The following is a 25,954-nucleotide window of genomic DNA, read 5'->3' on the forward strand; positions in this document are numbered from 1 at the left end:
TTTTGGATAATTATTGCGAATAAGAAAAGGAGAAGCGTGCACGTTTTTTTTTTAAGTAGGAAATTTACCCCCACTGATTATCATCCCCGCGATTATTAGCATCATTACACTTACGCCTTTTCAACTGTTTGCTCTTTCACTTGTTTGCTTTTTCATCCGATATATTTTATCTACCCAGTTGCGCGTTTTGTGCGTTCCTCCTCCTGCTCCTCTGTGAACTTGACCCGATTCCCCAAGCGCGGCGAGCGCCTGCGCAGATAAAACGGTTGGTCGGTTTGCCTGCGCGGGGATCGACACTCGATCGCATTGGCGTTTGCACTTGCAGTAGCGTTTACGTTGGCCGTTACCTCCCTCGTTTTTGCCTCCCTTCTGGTGCCCCTTCGCTTCGCTACGATTCGCTGCTTTTCGCTTGCGACTCGTCACGATTCGTTTTTTTCTTTCTTTTGGTTTCCCCCGCGGACCCCCGAATGGCCAACTAGCCGGGAGATAATTTTGCTCAACTCGCGTATTTTTTGGAATAGAAAATTTGCGAAAAATATTGCTCCAAACGGTTTGCAATTTTTTTTTTTTTTTTTCTTTCCCCCCCCAACCCCCGATTGCTCGCGTATGTCAGCCCGCAACAACAAGAAAGAAGTTAAACATTTTTACGATCATTCCTAAGGCGCGTTGATGTGAAGGCGAATAAACATATGTACGCGTAAAATACTCGCGCGTTTACGTACTTTGCGGAGGCGTGTGTGTCCCTCGCCTGGCTGCACTTCCCACGTGCGGGCGTTGCAAAATTTTCGCCGCGACGGAAGTTGTTTGCTCGGCGACCAGCGCGGGGCAGTTCGTGGCGCGTAATTCGAGGCGGCGTAACTCAAGGGGGCGTAATTTTTAAAAGTTGCACCTTTCGAAGCTGCCTCTTTTGGAACACTCCAGCAGCGTAGCCGTGCCAACCGCATAGCCGCTCCGCCGCTCATCCGCTCAACTGCTTAACCGTTGCGCAGCTTTCTTTCAAGCCGATTCGTTCGAGGGGGCCCCTTTTTCGACTTCGCGAAGGCCCCCCGCGCGGCGGATGTATGCACCCATGCATCAGTGAGCTCCTAACCAGGGTGTATACACGCACACGTGTGCTTTGCGTATATTGCATTTTCGCCGTAGGGTAATTTCGCCATAACGTAATTCTTCCCATAAGGCAATTCTTCCCATAAGGCAATTCCTCCCATAAGGCAATTCCCCCCGTGGTGTAACTCCCCCCGTACCGTAGTTTCTTTCGCTTAACAATTCTTGCCCCCCCTTTTGCTTTTTACATGCGCGCGCGCTGGCCACCCCGAGGAGCAGCACCCACACCATGGCGAACCTAAAAAACATGCTCATTCGCTCGTGCGTCGTAGCAGTGACGCTGCTGACGGAGGAGGTGAAACACAAACTGGGGCTCTCACCCATCCTGTTCACAAACGCCCAGGGAATAGGGACAAATGATTGGTTTAACGACTGGAAGAATGACATGCTGGGCGACTGGGAAAAGGACTTCATCAGCGGAATTGAGAAAAACTGGCCAAGAGGATGGAAGAAAGATTTACTAAGCAGCTTTCAAAACAGTTGGTTAGGAGGAATAAACAGCGACAGCATGCTGAGGGACTCCATCAACATCATCCTAGCACATGCACCAAAGAAGAACAGACAAAAGATTAATGAGTATATCAACGAGTTGCTAAGTGGAAGGTATAATGAAGTTAACCCAAAAAGTTTACTACATAGAATTTCAAATATTATAAAAAATGGAAAAGCAAAAAGCTTATGTGATGATAACAAGTCCTTTATCATCATAGGAATACCTCATTTGATTTTTGGCTTAGATCTATTTAATGACCTAAAATTAGAAACCATTAACTTTCTAATTAGAAATATAACAAAGCATCTGAATGGCTGTCAATTACAAGTGCAAGCCTCTGACGTTTCTAACATTACAAATGGTTGCCAATCTGATATGGACAAGCAAATCATTTTTGATGATGAAAAACCGGATCAGGTGATACATGCCGATGGGTTACGTCTCTCCCCCAGCAATAAATTCTTCAGTAGCCTTCTACAATGCTCCGTTGATAACTTAGGGTCAGGGGAGAAAACGATGATATGCGTTCAGGAGCAGCTAGCCAAACGGAACTTAAAACTTTCGGATACTTGCTCTACTTGCTTTAAAGAATCCGTCGATTGTGGAAAGTCAAACTGTTGGCTTCCCTGCCTTTTCGGCAACCCCTGTGCGGACCGATGCTACCAGTGCGCCACGGACAGCTGCAATAAGGAGCTCATTCGGTGCAGCGGTTTGGAGAACCTCCCTGGCGCCTGCTCGTGAGGGAAAAACGTAGCAAAAAGCGCTTTTAGGGGCACTTCAAAATGAGGGGCACTTCAAATGAGGAGCACTTCATAATGAGGAGCTGTTTTGGCGAAGCCCCAACCAGAGGTGGTTCCCCTTCCAAGTTAGCAACGTGAAGAGAACCACTCCAGTCAGACGAATTATGTGGGCACATTTGCGCGCCATCCAAACGAGGGGCCTTGATGATAAAAAAATAGTAGAAAACGTTTTTCAGAGACCATCCTAAGGCAGCACACGCACATATATCGTTGCTGCGTTTCTGCCTCCGTTTTGAAGTACCTACCTATATCTTACTTTTTTTCGCCTTTTTTTTCGCCTTTTTTTTGGGTTTTTTTTTCTCCTTCCTTTTTATTAACATGCATTGTAGTGTCCTATTGACGCAAGCTATTGATTAATTTTTTTCTTTTTCGTTTCCTCCGCTTCTTCCGCTTCTTCCGTTTCCTCCGCTTCTCCCGCCTCTCCCGCTTCTCCCGCTTCTCCCGCTTCTCCCGCTTCTGCACCTCTTTCCCTTTTTTCAAAATGAATAATCACTAATTTTTAAAAGTTTCTCCTTTAATGTTTGTTGCGTAAATAATTGAACGATTTAAATTTTTCTTTTTTTCCGCCATTTTTAGAAAACGCCTCTGCCTACTGCAAGGGGGGCAGCACGTGCACTCGGTTCTGCCCAGTGTTACCATCGAATGTGCTTGCATCCCAATTTAGGGTACCCCAGCGGAATGCCCTACATTTTCTCCTCTCTTGGAATGAACCTGGGCGCGGGCAAACGGGGGCGCAATTGCATCGCTGTCCACCCTGCGGAGGGAAGCAGTCCATTCTGTAACAGAGCACTTTTGCGGCATCATAATTTTTTTCTCCTTTTTTTTAAAAGTTTAAATGGTATTTTTTTTAAAATTCAAATTATGAATAGTAGATCACAAAAAAAAGGGGGCAGCATGGAATGGGTTAAAAGGGGCAACATGGAAGGGGTTAAAAGGGGGCAAATGCAATGGACTGAACGTACCGGTACGAATGGAAGTGGCGTAAACGGGTGTGCCTACAAACTGTCATGAAATCAGCACACCCAAGTGTAGCGCACGGAGTGGAAACGTCTACGGTGAGACATGTATCCACGCACGCATACACAGGGGCGTCTTTTAACTTTCTCGTGGAATCTTGCGAGAAGAATATCCCGCTTTGGGCACACCAGTTAAACTTAAAAAAAAATTCTACAAAATGGACCTTCCTCCTTTCACAGTTGTAGAGTAGACGTGGGCTCTTCTCACGGAGAAATCGATCCATTCACGAATTGGGTCCTCAAACATGTCGCGGCGTCGTCTTCGTGGCTCTCTCTCCCGTTTTTCTCATTTTATTTTTCTTTTTTTCCAACTGCGCTTCACTTCCTCTACGTACATGTACACATATAGCGGCAACGCCCCCGTGAACTTTCCCCCCGTGGGCACATCCACGGAGGAGCATTGTAAAAAATTGCTAGCACGAAAACGCCATGGAATTTAAAAAAAAAAAAAAGAATAATTGCTTACGCGATGAAATTAATTCCAATGAGGGAGAAAAAAGTGAAATATATAAAGCTAAATTAAAAAGGTAAATCTGACGAATTGCCTCTTCGAAACAAGTTCTTGATGTACGTGAACAAAGTCATTAGCAACATTTTAATTGCCCCTGACCCGCCTGCACAGAAGGGGAGAATGGGAGGGAATGAAAAAAAAAAAAAAAAAGTGGCATTTTTAAATTAAAAAAATGTGAGAACAAACCAACAGTGCTGCTTCTCATTCGGGATGAGCACCAACTGGCGTGTCACTTCCGATGGAGCAGACAAACGAGCTACCACATACACCCCCTTTTACGTACCTGGTATGTACGACACTATAAAAGAAATGAGGGCGAACACTTGCACAACGGATGTGATCAGAGCCTGCAAAAAAATTGGGGATTTTTGGAGACATCAGTAGGGAGGTTAAGCTACAAATGCAATGTTACGGCGTGGGTACTTCCTAACAACGGTGCCCACTTCCCATGGGGGGTAAAAAAAAACGGTCTCCTTCAACGTACCAATAAGTATAAGGGCTTAATGACGGTGAAGTAGAGCGTGGAGAGGAGGGACAAAATGTAGGCCGCGGTGAATGGGAGGCTACGGGGAGAAAAAAAAATCACACAAATGTTACATACGCACGTGGTGAGGTGAGCATGGGAATGATACACATGGGCAAGCAGCTCTGCCCAGCAGGCACTCTTGCCGCTAGGCTCCTCGCCGCTGATCAGTCCTACCGGTTCTTCTCCATCAAGTGGTAGTACAGACTCGAGAAGCCCTTGAGGAAGGCCAGCGAGGTGACGAAGCAGATGGAGGACAAGGTGAAGAAGAAGCCAAACTGCCTCGGCGTGATTACAATCATGGGCAGGGTAAAGAAAGACAAGATGAGGAACAAAATGCTCACTCCAAAGAACAAGCAAAAGAGAGGGAAATTCTTATAAGACAAGACAGTGGTAAAGGCGAAAAAGGAATTCGGTTCATTCTCTCTACTTTGGCTATTAAACAGAGGGAAATTAGAAAACATAGAACCCGTTTCTGCAGTGGTTGAATTGGATACTATTGATGGGGCATTATTTAGATTCGTTTTTTCCAGCGTCTTTTTTATTCCCTTTTGTATATTCTCTGCTCCCTTTTTGGATAAACTGATTGCCTTTTGTATGAGCCCCTTTTCTTCTTCATTTGCGGAGCCGTCGATGGACCCTCTCAAAAACTCCCGGTTGATGTTTTGGAAGTCATTATTCTCGAAGAAGGACAGGCCGTCGAAGTTGTTCTCGCCCCCCATGGTGCGTCGCGCTGGTGGCTTCTCTCGGTTCAACAGGTGTGTTAGAGATGCTTGTATCGATTGTGTCGCTTATATCGCTTATATCGCTTATATCGCTTGTATCGCTTGTATCGCTTGTGCTGATGGGCGAGGGGGGCGCTCAAAAAGGGGGTAGTCTGCTCGTCTTGCGTAACTAGCAAAGGCGCAACTCCTCGCGCAACTGCTCAGTCGTAGCTACTCGGGAAGGGCGCCAACGTGTTAGCGGCGGGGTAGGAGGCTGACTTAATAAATCACTTCTCAGTCGACGACGTGCTAAGTAGGGCACGTTTGCACTTGTTCTTATACGTACGTGTGACACTGCCACGCGTAGCTGTGCGGAAAAGGCACGAATTAGTTCGCCCCGTTCGGCAAAATGTCGTGAAGCGCGCGGAAGAAGATAAATGGAGAATATAATACGATTAACGGATTGTAAGAGGGAAAAAAAAAAGTAACTGGGGAAGGGGGGATGCAATTCTGTTGGGCCCCTACTATTATATATATGTATATATATATATATATATATGTATTTTTTTTTTTTTTTTTTTTTTTTCCCTTTATCTCGTATGACCCCAAATGGGCAGCCAACCTCAACACGAACGGTTAGTTCAAACCAAGCAACCGCTCAACTGCGGCGGACGGGGGGAAACAATAATTTAAGTAGACGTGCAGCAGGGCGGACAATGCCGTTATCAAGGCAAATTTGGCACGCAGGGGGGGGGGAAGTACAACGCGTACATGCATAAGGGTTACATACGTAAGCGCATATGTAAAGATATGCATACAAAGAGTTTGCAAGTCGCGCGCGTACAATTGCTCCCTTCGCAAAGGCAAAGCTGCGAAAGAGGCGAGCAGTCGGGGGGGGAAATGGCGTAAAGCGGCGTAAAAGCGGCGTAAAAGTAGCGCAAAAATCGCGTAAAAATCGCGTACATAACATGCGTACATAATACATGCGTAGTATACGCGCGAGGTACCCCTCTGCGGGAAAAACACTGTTCAGGAAAAATCGTCTGAAAGTTAACAATGACTCAGTTTTATATATGTTTAACCGTGCGCGCGCGCGCTCAATGAGTAATTTTTTTTTTTTTCTCCTTCCTGGGCCGTTTGCAAAAAATTGCTGCCGCGGCGATGGTGCGATAGAGCCAAAAATGCATACAAAATAAACGTATATTATTATATTATTATTTTGCTATATATGCGTTAAACCATATTACTCATTATACATGCATATCTCGCCAGTACATGCTTCGACGTGGGAGGGGAGGAGAAAACGAAAGCCATTAAAAAAAAAAAAGTAATAACGCCCTGTTTCGCGCTGCGCCAGGCAATAATACGCGTAAAAAAAAAACCCGTAAGAAGAAAAATAAAATACGCAATATGCCATGTTGGGGATACGCCGCCGCGGACAATTTTTCCGAGCCGAAGGGGCAGAAAAAAAAAAAAAAAAAAAAAAACATAAATACATAGTATAGCACATACTACGTGCTTACAGACGATGCGTTTTTTTCGAATTAAAGACCCAGTTAAAGGAAAGCGCGCGAAGTTTTTTTTTTTTTCCATTTTAACCTATACGTATGTTGCCTTCCCCAAGGGGTTGCCCCAAATTGAAAAAAGAAAAAAAAACGAACGGCTTACAGTTCGGGAAAGGATTGTTTATAGTAGGAGTGTTAATCACACATACCGCGCGGGGAGCAAATGCATGTGCTTACCTACATGTCTGTCCCTGTGCGATGGCAAAACAATCTCGTAACGAAGGAACCAATTTTGAGGCATTTCATTGTTCCCCTTTTTAAACGCCTCCCACGTGAACCATCGCGCATTGTGCCATATTGGATGTACCTGCATACGCCTTACGCTTCGGAAAGAGGCGGCACTGGGGGGAAGAAGCCTTCCCAGGCCATCCCTCCCATTTGAGTAAAAAATAAAATAGACAAAGGGAAGACGCGCCACTGTTGACTGCATTTACGTAGGGAAGGGCCCAGTGGGGCGGAGAACAAATCCTGTTGCATCCTTCCCCTCACTCCTCGACGCTACAGAGGAAAACCAAAAAAAAACAAAAAAACAAAAAACCAAAAAACCAGAAAAACAAAATTCCCGTGACATTTAATGCTACATAGCCGATCTGGTGAAAACGAAAACACCTTTTTAACACGCCAAATTTCTGCCATTCCAATTTAGCGCCCCTTCCCTGGTCACATATGACTAACACGTACAGCTATGCGAGGAAGGGGGGGGTGATCGTACCCTTTTATTTATTTCCATTCGCCAAATGAGCCCTCTGAAAAACCTGAAAAAGGCGCGCACACATATACATATATATATGTATCTACGTATGTATGCATGTATACACTACATAAATGTGCGTACAAACCCTGGGGCTATAAAAAGGGGAACCACTTCACGTTAGCAAAAAACCTGTGCATCCTCCTAAGGCCGTAAGACATATGCGCTTGCCACTCTGCGCGGTTCGCGCGGCTGCCTAAATTAATCTGAGCCCAATTGGTAGAAGTGGTGATGGTGGTGGTGACGGTGGCATGGATGCTCAATCTATAAAAAGGGGGAAATGGGCGGGTTACGCGAATATGCATAGGCACACGCACGTGAGTGTTCGATGAAGCGGGTACGCCCCTTGGCTGGACCCCTCGCGGATGACCCCCAACAATTGTGCATAAGCAAATGCCCTGCACGAAGGGACATTCCGTGGAGCACACGCAATGGGATGCAAACAAATCATATCGGTTTCTATCACATCAAATGGTTTTCTTTTTTTTTTTTTTTTTTTTTTCCTTTTCGCTCATCTCCCGAAACGGACTCATCCACGATCGTTCAGCAAAATACAACCTAACGAAAGTAACATAAAAGTGAAATTATCACAAACGGGCGCCTTACAACACACGTTTTTTTTTTTTTTTTTTTTTTTCAAAAAAGCTACACCTCTGTGGTGTGGGTAACTTGGATGGGTATGCAAAGAAAATTATTTCATTTCGCTTCAACCTGCTGCATTCACAACTGTAGCGGTAAAAGGAGGGATAGCGCGTGTCACGCATGCTTAGCCTTTTTTTTTTTTCGCTCATCCGTTGGATGGTAAGGTCGGTCACTCCCTCCGCTAACAGGGGGAGAAGCTGGGACAAATACAATCACAACAGGGCGCGCTTATCCGCGTGAGCGCGCGTTACCCAAGAGAGGACAAAACGAATTTATAACCACAGCGAACTGGTGAATTACCGCGCTCCGTTCGTTTGTTTTGTTTAATTTTGTTTTGTTTAATATTGTTTTGTTTAATTTTGTTTTATTTTTTATTTACTGTTTTTTATTTGCTATTTTTTATTTTATTTTTTGGCTGTTTGCGCGATATGCATGTTCTGCTGGCGGCCCTAAATGGTAAACGTGAAAAATGAAATTATGTGTAGTAACCGCGTGAGGGAGAAAAAAAAAAAAAAAAAAATTAAATCGAAACGCGCGTATGAACGGATGCAGATAAATTAAAGACAATTAAATTGCGGTGGTGCAAAATGAACTGTTCGTCCTGCCCTTGGTTGGAGATTTCTCCCTTTTCATATCATTCCTCTTTATGCGTCACGTGTGCCTCTCTTCCCTGCCAAGCCTATGCGCATGCATATGTAGGTAGACACAAATGAAGCTGCGCCTGCGGCAATTGGGGGCCCCTTTACAGCGCGAGTATGTACACACATGCAAATGGAAAAGGGGGTGGTCACCAACAAGAAGGGCAAACCTTCCCGGGAATACAAAATGAGCAACGAAGCAAAGCAAGGGCACCACTACACATGGCTGCATACTCATTCTCAGGCGTCACTCCGTTGCACACACTGGAAAGGCTAAAACGGAATAGCTACATAGCTACAGCCCCATGCGCTCCTGTAATTTTTTTTTTTTTTTCCCCAACAAATTTGCATGCACATTTGAAACAAGATAAACGCCGCGCGCAAACACGACTGGCATAAAATCGACGTTGATATGGTAACACACATACATTCAAATGGAGGGCAGGGGCCTAAGGGAAGAAAAAAAAAATAAATAATAAAAAAACAAAGTAAAACGACAACTGCTCTTTTCACATCGGATTGTTTTTGAAAAAAGGGGGAATTGGCATATCTAGCGGCACATTCAGCGGCAAATCCAGCGGCACGTCGAGTGACGCATCGGTATAGGCGCGCTGCCCATGCTGCCCATGCTGCCCATGCTGCCCTTTTGCCGACGAGGGGGGGAGGGACCCCATTCGCTGTTGTGATTGCTAGCGCGTGGCTTCCTAACCGCCCAACTAGCCACAGGTCGAGTCCCACACCTCCGCCGTGATGAAGTAAGCGCTGATGAGGGAACCTCCAAAGTATCTCCCATTCAGAAACTGAAAAGCCTTCAAGGACTCATCGGGGGTAGCATACTTGATGTAAATCTTCCCATCGATATTTTTACTGTCCAGCCAAATCTTGGCGATACTCCCGTATTTGCTGCACTCCTCCTTAACGTCTTCAATTATATCTGTGAAGAAATCTGGGTCCGAGCCGATGCTTTCGTCATTGGGCGAGAACATGTTGCACAGCACCAGGTTGGGCGTGATGTTGTTGAGGGCGCTGGGCTGCGCAGCTGCGAGAGGAGCTCCGTGCATGATCGCGTTGGACTGGGCAGCCGCCAGCGGCGCGGCGTGCATGATGGCGTTGGCGCCGGTGGCGAACTGGCTCGATATCTGCAGTGGGGGAAAAGGGGAAAAAAAAGGAAAACATGTCAAAAGGGGAATGCACCAAAAAAGCAAATAACCAACGTGGTGCGAACATGTGATGAACGCGCGAACGGTGCAGAGTCGGCGGGGTGTATCGTTTTCCCCCTCGCCTGTCCGCTCACCCCCGAGTCAAGGACGGTGTCCCGCTGCAACTTCTGCATGAGGGCAATTTTACTCCCCGCCCCGGCAATGAGCCCTCCCCCGTCATCATCATCGTTGTCAATTTTTTCATTGTCGGGCTCTTCCACCTTCTCTTCAGCTTTCGCCTTCTTCGCCAACAGCTGTGCGAGTATCTTCTCCTTTGCCTCCTTCTCTGATGCGAGGATGTACTTAGAATCCTGGGCGAAGCTAACCTTTAATTCCCGACCAGCTATTTCCATCCCGTTTAAAACGCCCATAGCTTCAATAGCCTCGGATGCTCTAAAGAACTGAATGAACCCAAACCCTTTGCACTTCCCTGTGTAGGGATCTCGATGGATTTCCACTTCCAAAATTTCTCCAAAAGGATTAAACAGCTGCTTTAGCTCCACTTCAGTGATATTTCCTAGTGGACCTACCAACCCACCAATGTACAGTTTTATGGGAATATCATTTGGATCAATCGGTTGATGCTTTGCAGCTTTCGCGGCTCGATTCTTTTCCGCTTGGGACGACTGTATTTTGATTGGCCTATTTTTCAGCATATAGCCATTAGCCGATAAAGCTTTCACCACAGAATCTTGGGTGTAAAATTCTACGTAAGCTACTCCTTTAGATTTCCCTGACCGTTGGTCCTTTATACACTGTATGTCTCTCACCTTTCCGGCAACCTCCGAGAAGAATTCATATATATCTCTTTCGTCTGCCTTTAGGTCTAAGTTGAGTACCAGCACAGTTAGGTCGTCTCTTTTGGCTTCCTCTTGTTCCTTCTTTATTCTTTTTTCTTCTCTTCTCTTTTCTCTCCTGATTCTTGCTTCTTCCTTTTCCTTCCTCAGCCTTTCTCGCTCGCGCTCTCGCTCACGTTCGCGCTCCTTCCGCAGTCGCTCCCTATCACGCTCCCTATCACGCTCCCTATCACGCTCCCTATCACGCTCCCTGCCGCGCTCCCTTTCTCGTCTCCTCCTGCGGCCGCGCTCCTCCCCATCGCTGGAGTCCGAGCCGCTCATGCTAGGACTGGCTTTCCTCCTTTTCCGTTTCCTTCGAGAGTCTTCTTCCCCACTAGAGGAGCTTCCACTTGGCGAGGAGTCTCCTTCCTCTCTTTTTCGCTCTCTCCCTTTGTCGCCCCTGTTTTTTCTCTTTCTCTTTTTTGCGTCTTCACCTCCGGAGCGCTCCCCCTCGGATTCGTCGCCACACTCATCATTGTCGTCACCCTCATCATTAAGGCCATCTCGATGGGAACCTTTCCTCTTACTGGCAGACACCCGCTCACTACTGGGGCTCCTTCTTCTATGCCTCCTCCTTTGCTTCTCTCTATCATCTCGACGTTCGCTAATTTCTCTGTTGCCCTCTTCCTCCCGGTCCGACTTCGCCCCCCCTCCTCCGCGTTCGCTCCCATTTCCGCTGCCTCTTCCGCTGCCTCTTCCTCTTCCTCTTCTTCCACCGCGATCCCCGTCTGAGGACAAATCTGACTCCTCCTCCGAATCCAATTTCGCCTTTCTTTTGCGTCCCCTGTTGTCACTTCGCTTGGCGGCGCTTTTCGCCTTCCCCCTCCGCTTCCTCCTGCCGGCGTCACTTCCACTCTCGCTGTCACCCTCGCTGTTCGCTTCATCACTATCCGTTTCGTCACTATCCGTTTCGTCACTGTTCGCTTCGCCGCTGTGCGCTTCGCCATTCGTCTCCTCTCCGTCGCTCTCTCCTTCGTTCTCCGAGTCACTTTGGCGAGCCCTTTTTTTCTGGCCCTCTTTCCCGTGGCCTTTTCTCCTTTTTCCCCTCTCCGCGGCGCTCTTTTTTTTGCTTCGCTCCTTTCCTTCGAGACCAACCTCGTCACCACTTTCGACAGACTTCGAGTGAGACGCTTCCCTGCGGGACTTGGCCGGGCTATCCCTACCGGTATGTCTCTTCCTCCTTCCTTTGTGCCCACCATTTGACTCCTCCGATGAATACGTTTTTCGTTTTTCCATGCTGCTATCACTGGGTGCGTCTCTCACTCTGTTTTTCTTCTTTCTATCGTTACCGCTAACCAGGTCTGCTTCCCTGGAGCTATTCCTCTTCGCCTTAGCCTCGTTGCGCCTGTCACCACTGCCGCGAGCGCTGCCACGAGCACTGCCACGGCCTCCGCCATACGCACGACCATTGGGGGCGTCATCGACACTTTCCCCTTGGCTGCCACCCTCACTTGTACCATCGCTCCCACCTGTGCTGTCCTCCCCACTGCTTCCTCTTCCACCTTGGCTTCCCCTCCTCTTGGCCCTTGACTTATGTTTGCCACCCTGCTGGTCGCTTTTCCCTCCTTTTCCGCTTCTCCTTCCCCCAATTAACTCCTTCTTATGGGAATTCTTTTTCAAAACGAATTCGTCATCCCGCGTGCTGTACTCATCATTATTTTCATCCTCATCATGTGCACCACCATGGCCATATCCTTCCTTCTGGTCTTTCCCCACCGTCTCGTTCTCACTGGGATTGTCCGACTCTCCATTCGCCACCCTCCTCTTTAGTTCCTTTTTTTTCCTCCCATTATTTTGTGCACTTCCATTTTGCTGCTGCTCCTCCTCCTTCTTGCTTTTATTTTCCAGCAGCTTCTCTACCTCATCAAAGTAGGAGTTATCTTCCATTTTTGCGGCACGCCCTTTGGAAGTCGCCGCGCATTCGTGTATATGCGGCGAGTGGTTTAGGGGACGATTGATTCTCTGCTGGGTAACCTCTCTCCAGGGTAACTCACGCCCCCCTCTCGTTGCGCTGCAAATCCCTTTTCTACCTTGAGCAGCTCTGCTTTCTTTCCCTCTCGTGGGGATAAACAAAGTGAAAGAAAGCAGTCCCCCCGACTGAGTGGTATGTGAGTTCCTCTCCCGATGTGGGCAACAGGGGGAGGAGCTTCTTCAGTCACGACTTCCCACCTATGTAGTATTGGCGTAGGAAGTGGTACAAATGTTGAAGGTGGTGCTACGTTACGCCCACTTGGTTTTTTTTTTTTTTACTTCCCCAGTTTTAGCTGTACGAAGGAGAGCATACCTATGTACGTCATGCATATATATGCGTACATTCATACGTACATTCATGCGTACATACATAGGTACATTCATACGCGATGTTTGCTTGCCCCCTGCGCAGGCGTTCGGCTCGGATGCCCGCTCTTGCGCTGCTTCCCTCGCGCGGTCGCTGGGAATTTCTCGGCCCCCGCAGGGTATTTTCCGACGCTACGCTGAAGGGGCGTTTTTCCACGTATGTTATGTTGCGGTTGAAGGGGTCCGTTAAAAGGGTCAGATTTGTTTCCCCTTCCTCCTTCTTTCTTCCTCTTCCTTCCTCTTTCTTCCTTTTTTTCCCTTTTTTGCTTTTTTTCTCAATTGGTATAACCCTCCCAATGTGGGCAAAAAAAAATCCCTATCGCTGATTATTTATTTATTTTTTTTTTTTTTGCCCTGTGGGCGTTCACTTTTTTTTGGCTGTTTTTTTTTTTTTTTTTTTCTCTATTGAACGGAGTCGTGGTTTCGTCGAAAATTCATTTGGGCGTTTTTACGCATCAGTGGAAGTAGGCTGGCAAAAGGAACACTGCTCCTTTTCGTGTAGCATTGTAAAGGCGTACATATGGCTGCTTATACACTCGCAGAGTGGTTGCTTTTTTTATTATTATTTTTTTTTCCCCTGCTCCTTTACCACAAACATCTTAAGCGTGAAAGTGAGAACTGCCATTTGGGGGGCTGCACCTACCTGTGGGATGCTGCCTTTTCCCAAGAGGGACATTCCTCCAGAAGAATCCATTTAGCGCTCCTTTTTTGTGGTTTCCTTTTCATTTTTTTTTGCATTCCCCCGTGGGATTTTCCCCAATACAGTTGCGCAAAAATTAACCAACCCGATTCTCTCAACTTGTGCAGTGCCAGTGGGGTGAAGAGAAATGCCCCTTATGCCCTTTCCAAAAGTGGGACAATGTTATGGGGGAAAAATACACCAGCATGGGGGTCAGGGGAAATAAGTGGAAGGGGAGTTCGCATCCCGCAGAGGGGATTACTTAGCGAAGTAGCACTCCGATACGTCTAATGGGAACGTCAAAATAGGCAGCAACCCTTTTCGTGACGTGGCGTGTCCTTTGTCGGGTATCCCATCCCCGTTTAGGAGGCAACACCGAATGTTTTTTTTTGCCCCATTTGGTAGCGCTATTTGAATGTGAAAGGGGTGTGGATGTCCGGTAAAACAAACCGAGTTGGCTTTACCATCCTGCATACACACATAACACACAGGTATGTAGAAAAGGCTCGCGCCTGCTGTAGAGGAATCCACACATGGAATGTGAAGCGGCAAATGGACTTATCATTTCTGCCGTGGAGGCAAAATACATCCCCCCTTTTACAAAACGGAGGAAATGTCCCGTCGTTAGGCACATATGTTCGCATTGTGAGCATTTGCAGGGGAACAATGGAACCCCCTCCGTGCCAACCTTTTTTAACAACCCCTTTACGCATATTATACATAATAACACAGGGTTAAAAGAAATAGTTTTTTTCCAATTCAAATGGGGCTCTTCATTTGTGCATACAAAAGAGAGGAGGTGTGCATGGGAAGGAAACAAACACTGGGGGGGCGAAGCGTCGCCAAAAAATTGCGCGCATATTTTGGGCTACAAAAAAATAAAATAAATAAACAAAATAGTGTTATATGATATGATGACAAAAAGAAAAAGGAGAAATTTACCCACGCGAAGGGGGTACACCTCGTAAGACGTGCAGGCAAATTGGGGGATACACCTCCAAGGAGGTGACATTTCAGCTGCACTTCAGCTGCATCTCTGCGGACACGCCTCTTCTCCCCGGCGCTACCCCAGCTCGAGGATGTCCGTGCCGGCGGCACCCCCCTCGGAGTCGTCGAAGAAGCCGCTGCGCGTGATGAACTCGATGCACTTAATCAGCCTCTTCTCGTACAGGTAAATTTCCTTTTTCATCAGCTGGTACAGCAAGGGAGGCTTCCTGTGGATGTTGAGCGAGTCGATACCTTGCCTCTCTTTAAATGGTCTCCTCTGCTGCTTCGTCGGGAAAAACTTCCCCATGGAGTTGTTAAAGAGTGGGTAGTAACTCTTTTCATATATATTGTGAAAGTTATTTTGTTCCATTTTGGTTAAGAGGGGAATGAAAATGGATTTCTCCCACTTGCTCTTGAAGTATATATTTCTCCCCACAGCTGAGCAGTAGCTCTCAAATAGTAATTCCTCAATTAGGCAGTTTGGTTTTTTTTTTTTTTTTTTTTTCCCATTTTCATTATTTTTTAAGCTGTCAGCTATTTTTTCCCTCGTTGGGTAGTTTTTTTTCCTCTCCTGAATCCACTTTTCAATTTCTTTGGAGTCGCTCAGGATCACTTCATCTTTGTCATTCTTAATATGGTTTAGCAGGTGGACGTCCAAATCGTCGATGTTGTAAATTTGCCCGCAGTTATCTATGGGGCACTTTATGTGCTCACTTTGGTTGTGCTCCTCCAGCTTCTCCGCTTCGACGTTTACATCGCAGTGGTGGCAAAAAATGAACTTGCCGTTTTGTTTGCTTCTCTTCATGTGGGCGTTTGTCCCCTCGGGGGCAACTTCATCACCATCATCATCGCCATCATCATCGTCGTCATCATCACCATCATCATCGCCATCATCATCGTCGTCATCATCACCATCATCATCGCCATCATCATCGTCGTCATCATCACCACCATCCGTTTTGCTTCTCTTCTTCGGATTCGTTTCCACACCTTCGGACTCACCCTTAAATGGAGGATCCATTTTTTGTCTTTTCTTCCCACCGCGATGCTTAAATGAGGAGTGACCCTGTCCGTATAGCTCTCCCGTCGATTTTTTCCAGTGGGAGGCCCCCCTCCCTGCGCTGTTGCTGTGCGGTGGGGCTACAAACGAGTTCGTCGAGGGGAACCCCACCCCGTTGTTGCCTTTGCGGAAGTTATAAGAACCTCTCATCAGTGGCATTTCCCCATGAGGGACATTTCTACCCTCGTAGGAGTTATCCATCGTGTGACTCACCCAGTGGCTACCGTCTGTTCTGTTCTCATTTTCCGCCACGTTGGTGCTTCCCTGGTAGGGGTCCTCCATATCTTGGTTATCGTCACTGGTGCTGCCCATTTGGGGGAACCCATTGTGGTACAGCGCCCTCGGTTGCGCATAGGCGGGGGGTGGCCGAGGAAGTGTTGCCCTCCTAGGGCCACTGCTACGAACGGTATGGGGAGTACCCCCCATGTTGCTAAACCCCCTCCCGACATTATACAGACGGGCGCTCTCCCTTTCGGGAGCCTGCTCGGGGGCACCACCGTAGTGATATCCGCAACTGCCGCTGCCGCTTCCACCTCCGATGCCCTCCTCCGCGTAACCATTCCCGTAGGAGGAAAAGTAATTTTCCAAATAATTCCCATCTGGTGCTAGTGCTCCCTGCGCGGGTTGCTCACGTTGGTAACCCCTCGTGTGGTGGTTCCTCCAAAGGTTGTTGCCGGTCCAGTGTTGACTTTGCGCGCCGGGGGCTTCGCTCCAGGGGCGTCTTCCTAGGCGGTTATTATGCGGGCTTCCTCTTGGGCGCCAGTAGGAGCCACCCCCATTCTGCATGGCCCAACTGGGGGAATGCTCCCATGGTGGAGAAGCCCAACTGGGGGAATGCTCCCATGGTGGAGAAGCCCAACTGGGGGCCGGCCTACTCTGCCCTTGCACGTTTTGCCCTTGCACGCTTTCCCCTTGCATGCTTTCCCCTTGCCTGCTTTGCCTTGGCCCGTTCTGTACAGATCCTCCCTCCGAGCCAAACCAGACAGCCCCCTGCTCCCTCACCGCGCGATTACCACCGTGGTCAGCCCCTGCGACTCCCCTGCCGCTGACATGCGAAACCACATTTTGACTCTCCTCGCGGTTGCAAAGTTTGCCATAATTATTTGCCGCGCGAAAGTAACCTTCGTAATTGTTATTCCCTCCATCTTGGGTCATTCCTTCTCCCACGTTTGCGCCCATTTTTTTTTCTTTTTTTTTATCGAACGGGGTAACAAATGCAGCGCGTGAAAATGGAATAATAATTCTTCATTTTTCTTGTCCCGCGGTTGGGCAAAGGCACAAAGGATGTTGTAGCATTCGCTCGGATTGCGACTGCAGTGCTTTCTCCGCAGTTATGTTGGCCTCTAAAAAAAGTATTTAAATAGGGAAAAAAGAAGTAATTATTTCGTGCGGTCCAGTTCGCATACAAAATGGTGTTTTTTTTCCGTTTTTCTTTACTTGTTATTTTTTCCAACTTTCGCGGCATGCATTATGTCAACATAACAACGGCGGGGGCGCTGCGCGGGTCGTTTTTTTTTTTTTTTAACCTTTTGCAAAAAAAAAAAAGGGGAGGAAACTCGCCCCAAGCAAGGGGAAATATCGTCTTTCCCTTTTTCGACCATATCAAAATTAGGGAGTATCCTCTCTGCAGTCACCAGAAGAAGGAAATTACCAAACGAGTTTTGTAACTGCCATTTTTTTTTTTTGTGGCCTCGCTTAAATGCTATCTTTACATATGCAATATGTGAACATCACGCAGATTTTCTCAACGCGCGCATGCATATGTGGCTAGCGAATGGGCAACCAGCTAGAAAGAGATCAAATCAGCCTCCACGAGGTGGGGATATTCACCAAAAGGGCCCCCTCCCCAACAGTATGACTACAGGGTTACGGGAAAAATAGGAACATTCGCAATATGCGTACATTTCGCGTTACGAAGCTGCCAACAATTTTGGAACCAAAGGATTTGCTTCTTTTCTCCATGAGGAAGGGATTGAGGGAGACCTCCTCTTACCTACGCACTTAAGCTTTTCTTCCCTTCCCCCCCCAAAAAAAAATTGTTCAAATGTTAGAGAAGGGATGTATATAATATACCCCTTTTCTTGCACTCTGTGCTAGTCCATTTTCCACCCCATCGATAAGGCAACCTTAGTAAAGGGGGCGTATTAATTTTGCCCCTTTGCTCTTACATTTTCCGAGGCTACAATGTATGGCAACGATTGACCCAGTCCGCAACACCAATTGGGTGTGCTCCCACGTAGCATAATGATAATTGCGGAGCTAGTCGATTTTTTGCAATCATAAGTGTTTTCCCATAAGGAAGCGTTGACGCGATGCTATTACTTCCACCTTCAAGGAGACCCCCCCTCCAACACAGACATACGAAATAATCCCCTGTTCAACCAAATCGCAAATCCATTACGTGCGCGATAGTATCACACTGGTGTAGAAATTGGTGCCGGGGATTTCCACTCTGCGTAGCTTAACCCGCGTTGGTATGCATCTCCTCCGCTGCGCGAACTCCGCAGCGCCACGCGTTTTTTTATGCCCCTCCAGCATATTTAACAAAAAGACAGACGTGAACAAGGCGCAAGCAAAATTTCTCCGCCTGCTTCCCCGCAGCGTTTTTACGTGACCATTTTGCACCTCGCAGAAAAAAAAAAAAAAAAAGGCAAAAACCGCCTGCAGCAGGAACGAAATACAAAAAAGGCTTCTCAACGTTAACACCTCTTTAGCTAAGAAGCTGTCCACAATGAGGAGATAAAAACTGTACAGATATGATGATAAATAAAACTGCAAAAAAAGTGACACTCCTCTGTCGTTGCCTGCATATGTGTAGCTAGCCATTTTTTTTTTTTTTTTTTTTTGGCTAGCCAAAGTGAGGCACATATGGGCATTGTCCCCCCGGCCTACTCGTTGAGCAGTCCTTCCTTTCCCTGCATTATCCCATTTATTGCCAGTTGGCCACCTCAACCAAATGGATAGCATCAAAGGGGGAGAAGCGCATGGAAGCGAAGAAGTTGTAGAGCTCCCCAGTGAGGAGACGATAGTGCTAGCCAGCGAGGAAGATGCGGCCACCCCAGCCCCATTTGTTATACATGGCAACAAATTAAAGGCGAACGAAATAGAGCTGGAGCTGAAGGAGTGGAAAACGAATAAGGAGGACTGCCAGTCCTTTCTGAAAAACAAAACAATCATGAGTTTCGCAGACTACATATCGAAATATGATAGCGAAATTAAAAAAAAAAAAGACGAAGAAGAAATTGTCATCATCTGCACCATTGTCAATATACCTTACCAAGTCAGGAAGTACAATAACGAAAAATTTATTTTCTGGGACATTTCGGATTTGCAAAACACACAGTCGAGGATCTTCTTAACGGGAGAAATTTGCGAACAATTTGAAACGGAAAAAGAAGGATCCGTTATCGCCCTTATCAACCCAGTTGTGAAGGACAAGGACCCACAGTATTATAACTCCAGGTTGCTAGAAGTGTTAGACAAAACAAAATTAAAAGTTTTTGGGTTAATCGACAAATTGGAAAGGTGCAAGGGGAGGAAGCGAAATGGGGAGAGCTGCAAAATTGTCATTTACACGCCGCTCTTTGGCCACTTTTGCAAGTACCACGTTAAGCAGGATCGAACGAAGCGGGGGAAGAAAAAGTACGGCAGAAGCGCCAGGTACGTGGAGGTGGGACCGATTACGTGGGACGAGGGGGAAGAAGTGAACGCGGAGGACGAAGCAAACGCGGCGGGCGAAGCGGACGGAAAGGAAAACGGCTCCTCCACCACCACCACCGAGACTGAGAAGAAGAAAAAGAAGAAAAAGAAAAAGGAAGGAACAGACGGAGCGGACGCCGCCAACGCCGCGGGCGGGGAATCCTTCGACATCGAATCCATCATAGGCATGTACACAAACAAGATAGTGGTAAAGGACAAAAAGAGAAAAAAGGAACTGGTGGAAAACAGAATAAAAGAACTGGACAACTTTTCAAAGCTAACGAATGATGGACTTGATCTGGAGCTCCTAAACGAAAAGGAACCCGCAGAAAAGGAAGAAGTCGCAACGACGCACAAATCTGCCAACGCTATCCTAACAGAACAGTGCCCCGAACTTATACACTTAATTCACAAAACGAATAAGGCGGATGAAGACGCACAGGAAGTTAGTCAAAAGGAAAAATTAAGAATTAAAGAAGAATCTCAGAAAAAAAATAAAGAGCTAGCTGCATCCAATGAAGAAAAACAAAAAAGGAAGTTTGACAGTTTCTTAGTCAAATTGATTGAATTGCAAAAATCGAAAGACGAAAATGATGTGAATACTCTCTTAAAGGGGCTCATTTACGTAACCAATAATTTCCACTTTAGCTTAAAGCATGTAAGCAGCTCCAACATCTTTGACGTTTGCTACAAACTTATGGATCACAGGAGTGAGGAGGTTGCCGTGGCCGCTCTGAAATTCAAGAGGAAAATTAACACCCTTTATATTGACTACTACAAAGATAGGCTTAAGAGGCAGAAAGTTAAGCAGTCTGCGAAGGAGGGTCAGGACGCTCCTCACGTCGAGGTGGACAAAGGCGAACAGGACCAGCAGGTGTGTGCATAAATTGGGCCAAAAGGGAAATTACCTTCACATTTTTTTTGGCGAAGTGGTGGATCTGATTTGATCCCCTCCCCCCAATTTATTGCACCACGTTGTTCCGCATCACTCTTTTTTTTTGTAACTTTGGCGATTTTTTTGAAGTTAATTTTTTTGGCATGTCCACGTGCGGGGTTAGCCTGGTGGGTGTGTTTTTTTTATTTTTTCTCTTTACCACGTGCAAACATTTTGTATATGCTGTCCCTTTTGAAGAACCCCCTCCCCCACATAAACGTAATTGCAAACACGGGAGAGACACCGCCTAAGCTGGTCAGCCATCAAAGCGGAACAGCAAATAAAAAAAAAAGGAGACAATTTTATGCTTATAAAACGGATCGCACATTTGTTTCCTCTTTCTGGAGGTGTCCTTTGGTAAGTACCCCCTTCTTCTTGGTACATTCCACTTTTCCATTTTTTCCTGAACAAAACAGCATTGCGCCGTATGCACAATTCTGTTGCGGGTTGTTGGTTCCCCCATTCCCACGTGCCAAATTGCTTTATTTCTACAAGCGCGCATGTACAAAATATGTGCCCATTTACCTGCTTCTATACCTTTCCTGCACACGGGAGGGGGAAATAAGCCGTCAGTTCATTTCCCCCTCAACCGCTTATCCCCCCAGGGGTATAGCTAACTAACTAGCTAGCTTTTTTTTTTTTTTTTTTTTTTTTTTTTACATTTTGTTCATGTAAAAATATGCACAAAAAAAAAAAAAAAAAAACCTTAAAATGGCTACATTTGGAGAAAACGCATTCACGACATCTCATTTTCACTTCTCAAAATACACTACAAGGAGAAACATACTAGAACAGTTTCATTTGGGCTGTCCCCTTTGGTTGTCATTCACCCCACAAAGCGCATACTCACAGCGCTCGCATAAAGCACTTCCCCCTTTCGTCAAGCAATCGCCAAAATGACCATTGAAATCCCCCTGCTGCTATCATCTACATTTCCGATAATATGGAAAACAGGCCTGGCTCAACTTTCCTTCGCCAAAACGGGGGGCTCATTAGCCGCCCTGAAGGGCACATCCCTGCTGCTGAGTAAAGTGGCCTCAACGAGCAAAGGGGGGCTCCTGGCTTCTACCTCCACCCAGATTGACAACATAAAAGAGGCAGCGCAAAAATTAATCGAGGAAATAGAAAAGAACGTCAACTTGAGCTTGCTCTTTTACAATATTGAAGAGGAGGAAACGGCGGGCTACTACTTAATGAAAAGGAGGCAAGAACACGAAAAGGAGTTGCTCGCCGGGTGAGCGGTGCACAAAGGGGCGGGAGCGGGAGTAGAAGCGGAACAGACGATATTGACAAAAGAGCAGGAAGACGGAGACAGATGAATTGACGTCAAAATGACGAGACGAAGAAACAACCGCTGACATCCTCGAAGTAATTATCACGTGGGGGGAGCGGGTGACACTCTGTTTTGAATAAGGTTAGAAGAGCACCTCGCCACGGTCATTCGCCAACGCGCACTCGCGCGTGTGCATAATTGCGCTCCTTTAAAAGGCGTAAAAAGGGGGCTGTGGTTAACACAGTTGTAAATTTTTGAAGGCAGCCCATGTGTGCATATGTATATATCTGTATGCATATGTACATATCTGCGTGTACATGTACATATCTCTGTGCGCTTTTTCCCTTTTCGCATTTTCTGCCTCACCAGAGTAAATCGCCAACTATCCTCTGTTGACATTCTCCTTTTTTCAAAATGAAAAACCAACTCTTTCACGCCGACTCATTTTTTTACGCTAACGAAAATCGTAACGTCGTTTTTATGTGCCTTCCCGCGAGGTTTCCCTTTTGTTTCTTCAACAGTTGTCGTTTAATAGGGCAGCTGGCCTACGCGCAGGGGGGGTCTCCTTGTGTGCGCGAGAGAGAAAAAAAAGGGCAAACCGTGGGACCACGTAGGGAGGAACCATCCGCGCAGTTGATATGCACAGACATGTTTACGCAACTTGTATGGACACATTTTAACGCCGCTGCAGCGATGAAGCGAGTCGAGCGATGCAGTAAAGCGGCAAGTGGTGCGCTTAACACCTCTTCCTTTTCGAAAGATGGCGCCATTTCGAGAGTGCTACAAAAAAGGGGGACTCCCAGAGCAGGGCCAACTGCGCCAGACCAACCGGGTCAGACCAACGGCGGCATTCTCGTGAGCCAAAACAGTCCAAATGCGCAGTTTCAAAATAATTCGTTACGCAGGTCTACCATTTGGCTTTGGGGGGGGAGCAAAAAAGGAAGCGTTGTGAATCTGGGCTACTCCTGTGGAGCGTACCAATTTGCCCGCACCAAAAAATATAGCAAAAGAGAAACGAAGCTGTGCTAGTACGGGGGCATACATGACGTGAAAAAAAAAAAAAAAGAAAAACGAATGAACAAAGCGATGGTACATACATTCTCACGCAAACGCGGCATCAATTAACGCAGCGTGTTTTGCCTCCCCACGTGTGAATGGAAAAAATGGCAGAGGTGAGAGCAGGAGGCATCGCTTCTAGCATCTAGCAAATCGGAAAAAAAAAAAAAAAAAAAAAAACATACGTATATAATAAGCATGTATACATATATGCATAGCTACCGTTGCCGCTTGTAAAAAAAAGCTTTCTGTGGAGCATGCAGAAAGGAGCGCTCCTCCGTGGGCTGCATATAACATGAGCAAACTATGCGCGTAACATACGCATATGCATATATTAATATATTTATGTGAACATACATATGTATATACATTTACATGTACGTACCTGCGCGTGGCGCCCCCCCGCGAGGCCTTCATGTTAACCCCCACGCAGAGTTGGGCACTGCGAAAACGCGGAAAAAAGGAACGCGCGGAGCAGCCTCGTTTAAACAATCAGTCTGTGCCTCTGCCCGCGGCCAAGAAGAGATTTCCCCCCCCATATGAAGCAAAAAGATACTTCCAGTTTTTTTCTTCTTCATTTCCCCGCCGAAGCAGAGAAGCACGTTATTATACGTGGCGTCCTGCCAAATGGCATAAAAGCACAGCATGTAGATCGAATGATTGATGCCTTTGCGGCGTGGCCTCATTTACACGTTAACTCGTTCAAATGCTTATATAGGCAATTTATTAACCTACCCAGAAGTGTATAAACCAGCCGCCTTTTTGTGAATACGCCTTTGAGTGAACAGCAAAGTGGGGCAGCGTGTATATATATATATATATATAGCCCCCCCTCCCCTTTCACCCCATCTGTGCCGTTTGCCCACCGGGGAGCGCCCCTCAAAATGCTAAACAACAATGGTTTTAACGGAGGGGTGAACCAGATGAATGAGTACCAAGGGGGCGGGAACTTCCAGGGAAATGGCCCCTACCCTGGGGATGGCCAATTTCAAGCGACCGGCAACAATGAGCAACGGCAGCATAACTATGGGGAGCTCCAAAACTGTAACAACGATTTTTACGGCGCGCAAAAAGTAAACGCGGTTAACAACCACCAAGGATTCGCCGACAGGAACGTGATGTATGGAAATGACTCGTTCGGAAGACCCCCCGCCAAGATGGAGGAGGCTCCCAATTATTACCACGCCAAAGGTGCAATGATGAGTGGAAATCCCATGAGTACAACTCCCATGGGTGGCTTCCCCGCTGGTGGCATCCCCGCTAGTGGCATGGCCATGTCGCCTGCCGAGGGGGGATTCACCATGTATCAGAACAAAAGCAACAGTTTGTCCTTCTTCGGCAAGGAGCAAAATGGACCCAACTACAACGATCAAGCTTTATTTTCCCAAGTTAAGCAAAACGTTTCCATATTTGGAAACAAAACGAAAAATAATGCCCCCCTTTTTGGCAACAATGTGAAGAACGCGGGGAAGGTTGATTTGCCAAGTGTTAGTCTCTACGATTTTGTGAGTCAGGATAAATCCATTTTTGGAAATAGGCTAAAGGAAGGAAAGCCCCTCTTTGCAAATGCGAGGAGTGCGAACCAAATGATGGAAGGTGCTCCGAGTCAGCAGCACAGTAATAGCTACCTACAGAACAACAACAATGTGCATGGTGTGGCAGGACACGGGGGGGATAGGAACTACATGAATTATAATTACGACGCGAAGGGGCAGGCCGCCTACGGTATGAACCCCTCCAACGAGATGGTGCCCCCCAACTGGGGCGCCGGCCATGTCGGCGGCCATGTCAGCGGCATGAACCAGTTGGGCAACCAGAGCAACCTCGGCGCCAACATGGAGTCAGCTCCCCACGCGCAGGGGGCCTATGGGGTCGCAGGCACCAACTCCTTCGGGGCAACCAATTTTAGCTACCCCCAAAGTTGTAACGCCATGCAACCAAATATGCAGAACGAGCAGTACCCCATGTATGGTAGCGGAGGAGGAGCCCCCATTAACACATATGCTAATGCACCTTATGGGAACCAAATAGTAGGTGGGAATAACATGTCGCCTTACCCGAACCTTTTACCGAGCGGTGGGTTCGACCCCTCCGTTGGGAACAACATGTGTGGTGCTCCTGGGGCGGGTACGCCACAAATGGAAATGCAAAACACACATTTTTCAAATAATGGCCAAAGAATGGAGGGCCAAATGAACACAGGCGATAGAAACCTAACCATGAGCAACGCACCCGATTATAACGCCCATTCGAGTGTAGCAATGCAAAACGCCTCGGCACAAAATCCTGGAAAAGAACAAAACTACGCAAATGAATTACAAGGGGAGGAAGTTTTTTTTACAAACGAAAATGAAATTATATTTGAAAAGAATTACGTAAGGCAGTATGGAATGGAGGGAAATACCCAAATGGGTAAAATGAAAAAAATTCTTTTTTTTAATAAAAATTTTGTCAAATCCTTGGAACAAATAGCTAGACATAATTTAAACAGCTACAATGAGAATAGGTCCACCATTTATACCTTCCCCTGCTCCATGTCATCGAATAACGTCGCCTTCTACATGCAAGCTGTGGAGGACTGCAAGAAGGAAAGCCGCTTCGACGTAGACGCAGATCTGTACCATAAAATATTCGCCAAGCAAAATATGCAGCAGCCCTTCACCGTTTTGAAAAATATAAATATGAGCAAAAAAATGGACCAACATGACATCGACTTGGATATTTACTACACCCTTCTTCATGTGGAGAAGATTAAATTTAGGCAGCCCATCTCCCCAGAGCACGCGCGCAAATCGGCTGGCGCTCCCTTCCAGCTGGGCGAAATTCCGACCGTCATTTGAGACCGCCGGGGCGGCGCAAGATGAGCCCCAATATGTGGCGCGTTGGAAGCATCCAATTTGTGGCACTTTGGCAGCCCCGAATTTGCGACAGTTTGGGAACCTCCAATTTGTGACGGCTGGGCCCACCGGGCACCCTCCCCATTTGCGTGACTCCCCCTTTTTTCATGTGAAATTATTTAACATGCTCAACCGTGCACATGCCAACTGGTGTGCAAGGACCTTTGGGGGGTTTCTGCCGTCCCCACGTGGCAGTTACGTCCCCTTTTATTTTTATTTTTTTCCTTCCTTTTCAATCCCCTGTGCATGT

At 46.9% G+C, this 25,954-nt stretch overlaps 7 protein-coding genes across 7 annotated transcripts, besides 29 other annotated features; 4 read left to right on the plus strand and 3 right to left on the minus strand.

The window, feature by feature from the left end:
* Positions 1 to 658: 658 nt before the first annotated feature.
* PVX_116775 (hypothetical protein, conserved) lies at positions 659 to 2,338 on the plus strand (the record flags this gene model as incomplete). The annotated part of the gene is given in 2 exon segments (XM_001615599.1): positions 659 to 1,177; positions 1,195 to 2,338. The coding sequence occupies 1 exon segment, from the start codon at positions 1,334 to 1,336 to the stop codon at positions 2,336 to 2,338; it is 1,005 nt and encodes a 334-aa protein (XP_001615649.1). The 5' UTR covers positions 659 to 1,177; positions 1,195 to 1,333.
* Positions 1,819 to 1,848: a microsatellite.
* A 397-nt stretch (positions 2,339 to 2,735) lies between the features above and the next one.
* Positions 2,736 to 2,837: a microsatellite.
* A 1,524-nt stretch (positions 2,838 to 4,361) lies between these two features.
* Positions 4,362 to 4,416: a microsatellite.
* Positions 4,400 to 5,169, minus strand: PVX_116780 (hypothetical protein, conserved; the record flags this gene model as incomplete). Its single annotated transcript, XM_001615600.1, has 2 exons — positions 4,400 to 4,487; positions 4,625 to 5,169. The coding sequence occupies 2 exons, from the start codon at positions 5,167 to 5,169 to the stop codon at positions 4,400 to 4,402; spliced, it is 633 nt and encodes a 210-aa protein (XP_001615650.1).
* Positions 5,170 to 5,583: 414 nt separating this feature from the next.
* Positions 5,584 to 5,634: a microsatellite.
* Positions 5,635 to 6,058: 424 nt separating this feature from the next.
* Positions 6,059 to 6,084: a microsatellite.
* Positions 6,085 to 7,590: 1,506 nt separating this feature from the next.
* Positions 7,591 to 7,612: a microsatellite.
* Positions 7,613 to 7,643: 31 nt separating this feature from the next.
* Positions 7,644 to 7,664: a microsatellite.
* A 174-nt stretch (positions 7,665 to 7,838) lies between these two features.
* Positions 7,839 to 7,867: a microsatellite.
* A 305-nt stretch (positions 7,868 to 8,172) lies between these two features.
* Positions 8,173 to 8,209: a microsatellite.
* A 92-nt stretch (positions 8,210 to 8,301) lies between these two features.
* Positions 8,302 to 8,328: a microsatellite.
* Positions 8,329 to 9,463: 1,135 nt separating this feature from the next.
* PVX_116785 (splicing factor, putative) lies at positions 9,464 to 13,423 on the minus strand (the record flags this gene model as incomplete). Its single annotated transcript, XM_001615601.1, has 2 exons — positions 10,042 to 13,423; positions 9,464 to 9,886 (listed from the first exon to the last, which is right to left on the minus strand). Exons 1-2 carry the CDS (start codon positions 12,667 to 12,669, stop codon positions 9,464 to 9,466), a joined length of 3,051 nt encoding a protein of 1,016 aa, XP_001615651.1. The 5' UTR covers positions 12,670 to 13,423.
* Positions 10,008 to 10,056: a microsatellite.
* Positions 10,241 to 10,300: a microsatellite.
* Positions 10,920 to 10,951: a microsatellite.
* Positions 12,434 to 12,471: a microsatellite.
* Positions 12,977 to 13,019: a microsatellite.
* A 17-nt stretch (positions 13,424 to 13,440) lies between the features above and the next one.
* Positions 13,441 to 13,469: a microsatellite.
* A 62-nt stretch (positions 13,470 to 13,531) lies between these two features.
* Positions 13,532 to 13,556: a microsatellite.
* A 1,254-nt stretch (positions 13,557 to 14,810) lies between these two features.
* Positions 14,811 to 14,834: a microsatellite.
* Positions 14,835 to 14,861: 27 nt separating this feature from the next.
* On the minus strand, positions 14,862 to 16,631 carry PVX_116790 (hypothetical protein, conserved; the record flags this gene model as incomplete). Its single annotated transcript, XM_001615602.1, has 1 exon — positions 14,862 to 16,631. One exon carries the CDS (start codon positions 16,629 to 16,631, stop codon positions 14,862 to 14,864), a length of 1,770 nt encoding a protein of 589 aa, XP_001615652.1.
* An 860-nt stretch (positions 16,632 to 17,491) lies between these two features.
* Positions 17,492 to 17,643: a microsatellite.
* A 291-nt stretch (positions 17,644 to 17,934) lies between these two features.
* Positions 17,935 to 17,962: a microsatellite.
* Positions 17,963 to 18,152: 190 nt separating this feature from the next.
* Positions 18,153 to 18,226: a microsatellite.
* An 85-nt stretch (positions 18,227 to 18,311) lies between these two features.
* Positions 18,312 to 18,340: a microsatellite.
* Positions 18,341 to 18,736: 396 nt separating this feature from the next.
* Positions 18,737 to 18,761: a microsatellite.
* A 40-nt stretch (positions 18,762 to 18,801) lies between these two features.
* On the plus strand, positions 18,802 to 20,731 carry PVX_116795 (hypothetical protein; the record flags this gene model as incomplete). The annotated part of the gene is made up of 1 exon (XM_001615603.1): positions 18,802 to 20,731. The coding sequence occupies one exon, from the start codon at positions 18,802 to 18,804 to the stop codon at positions 20,428 to 20,430; it is 1,629 nt and encodes a 542-aa protein (XP_001615653.1). The 3' UTR covers positions 20,431 to 20,731.
* Positions 20,732 to 21,191: 460 nt separating this feature from the next.
* On the plus strand, positions 21,192 to 22,152 carry PVX_116800 (hypothetical protein, conserved). The gene has a single exon (XM_001615604.1). The coding sequence runs from the start codon at positions 21,375 to 21,377 to the stop codon at positions 21,714 to 21,716; it is 342 nt and encodes a 113-aa protein (XP_001615654.1). The 5' UTR covers positions 21,192 to 21,374; the 3' UTR covers positions 21,717 to 22,152.
* Positions 22,153 to 23,090: 938 nt separating this feature from the next.
* Positions 23,091 to 23,123: a microsatellite.
* A 5-nt stretch (positions 23,124 to 23,128) lies between these two features.
* Positions 23,129 to 23,181: a microsatellite.
* A 510-nt stretch (positions 23,182 to 23,691) lies between these two features.
* On the plus strand, positions 23,692 to 25,647 carry PVX_116805 (hypothetical protein, conserved; the record flags this gene model as incomplete). Its single annotated transcript, XM_001615605.1, has 1 exon — positions 23,692 to 25,647. The coding sequence occupies one exon, from the start codon at positions 23,692 to 23,694 to the stop codon at positions 25,645 to 25,647; it is 1,956 nt and encodes a 651-aa protein (XP_001615655.1).
* Positions 23,704 to 23,728: a microsatellite.
* Positions 24,200 to 24,223: a microsatellite.
* Positions 24,531 to 24,589: a microsatellite.
* Positions 24,835 to 24,896: a microsatellite.
* Positions 25,648 to 25,954: the final 307 nt, after the last annotated feature.

This window comes from Plasmodium vivax, chromosome 12, assembly GCF_000002415.2.
Source record: "Plasmodium vivax chromosome 12, whole genome shotgun sequence".
NCBI classification, from domain to species: domain Eukaryota; phylum Apicomplexa; class Aconoidasida; order Haemosporida; family Plasmodiidae; genus Plasmodium; species Plasmodium vivax.

What these genes read in the sequence shown, in the direction of transcription:
- PVX_116800 (XM_001615604.1), top strand. Translation starts at nt 21,375, where the DNA reads ATGACCATTGAAATCCCCCTGCTGCTATCATCTACATTTCCGATAATA.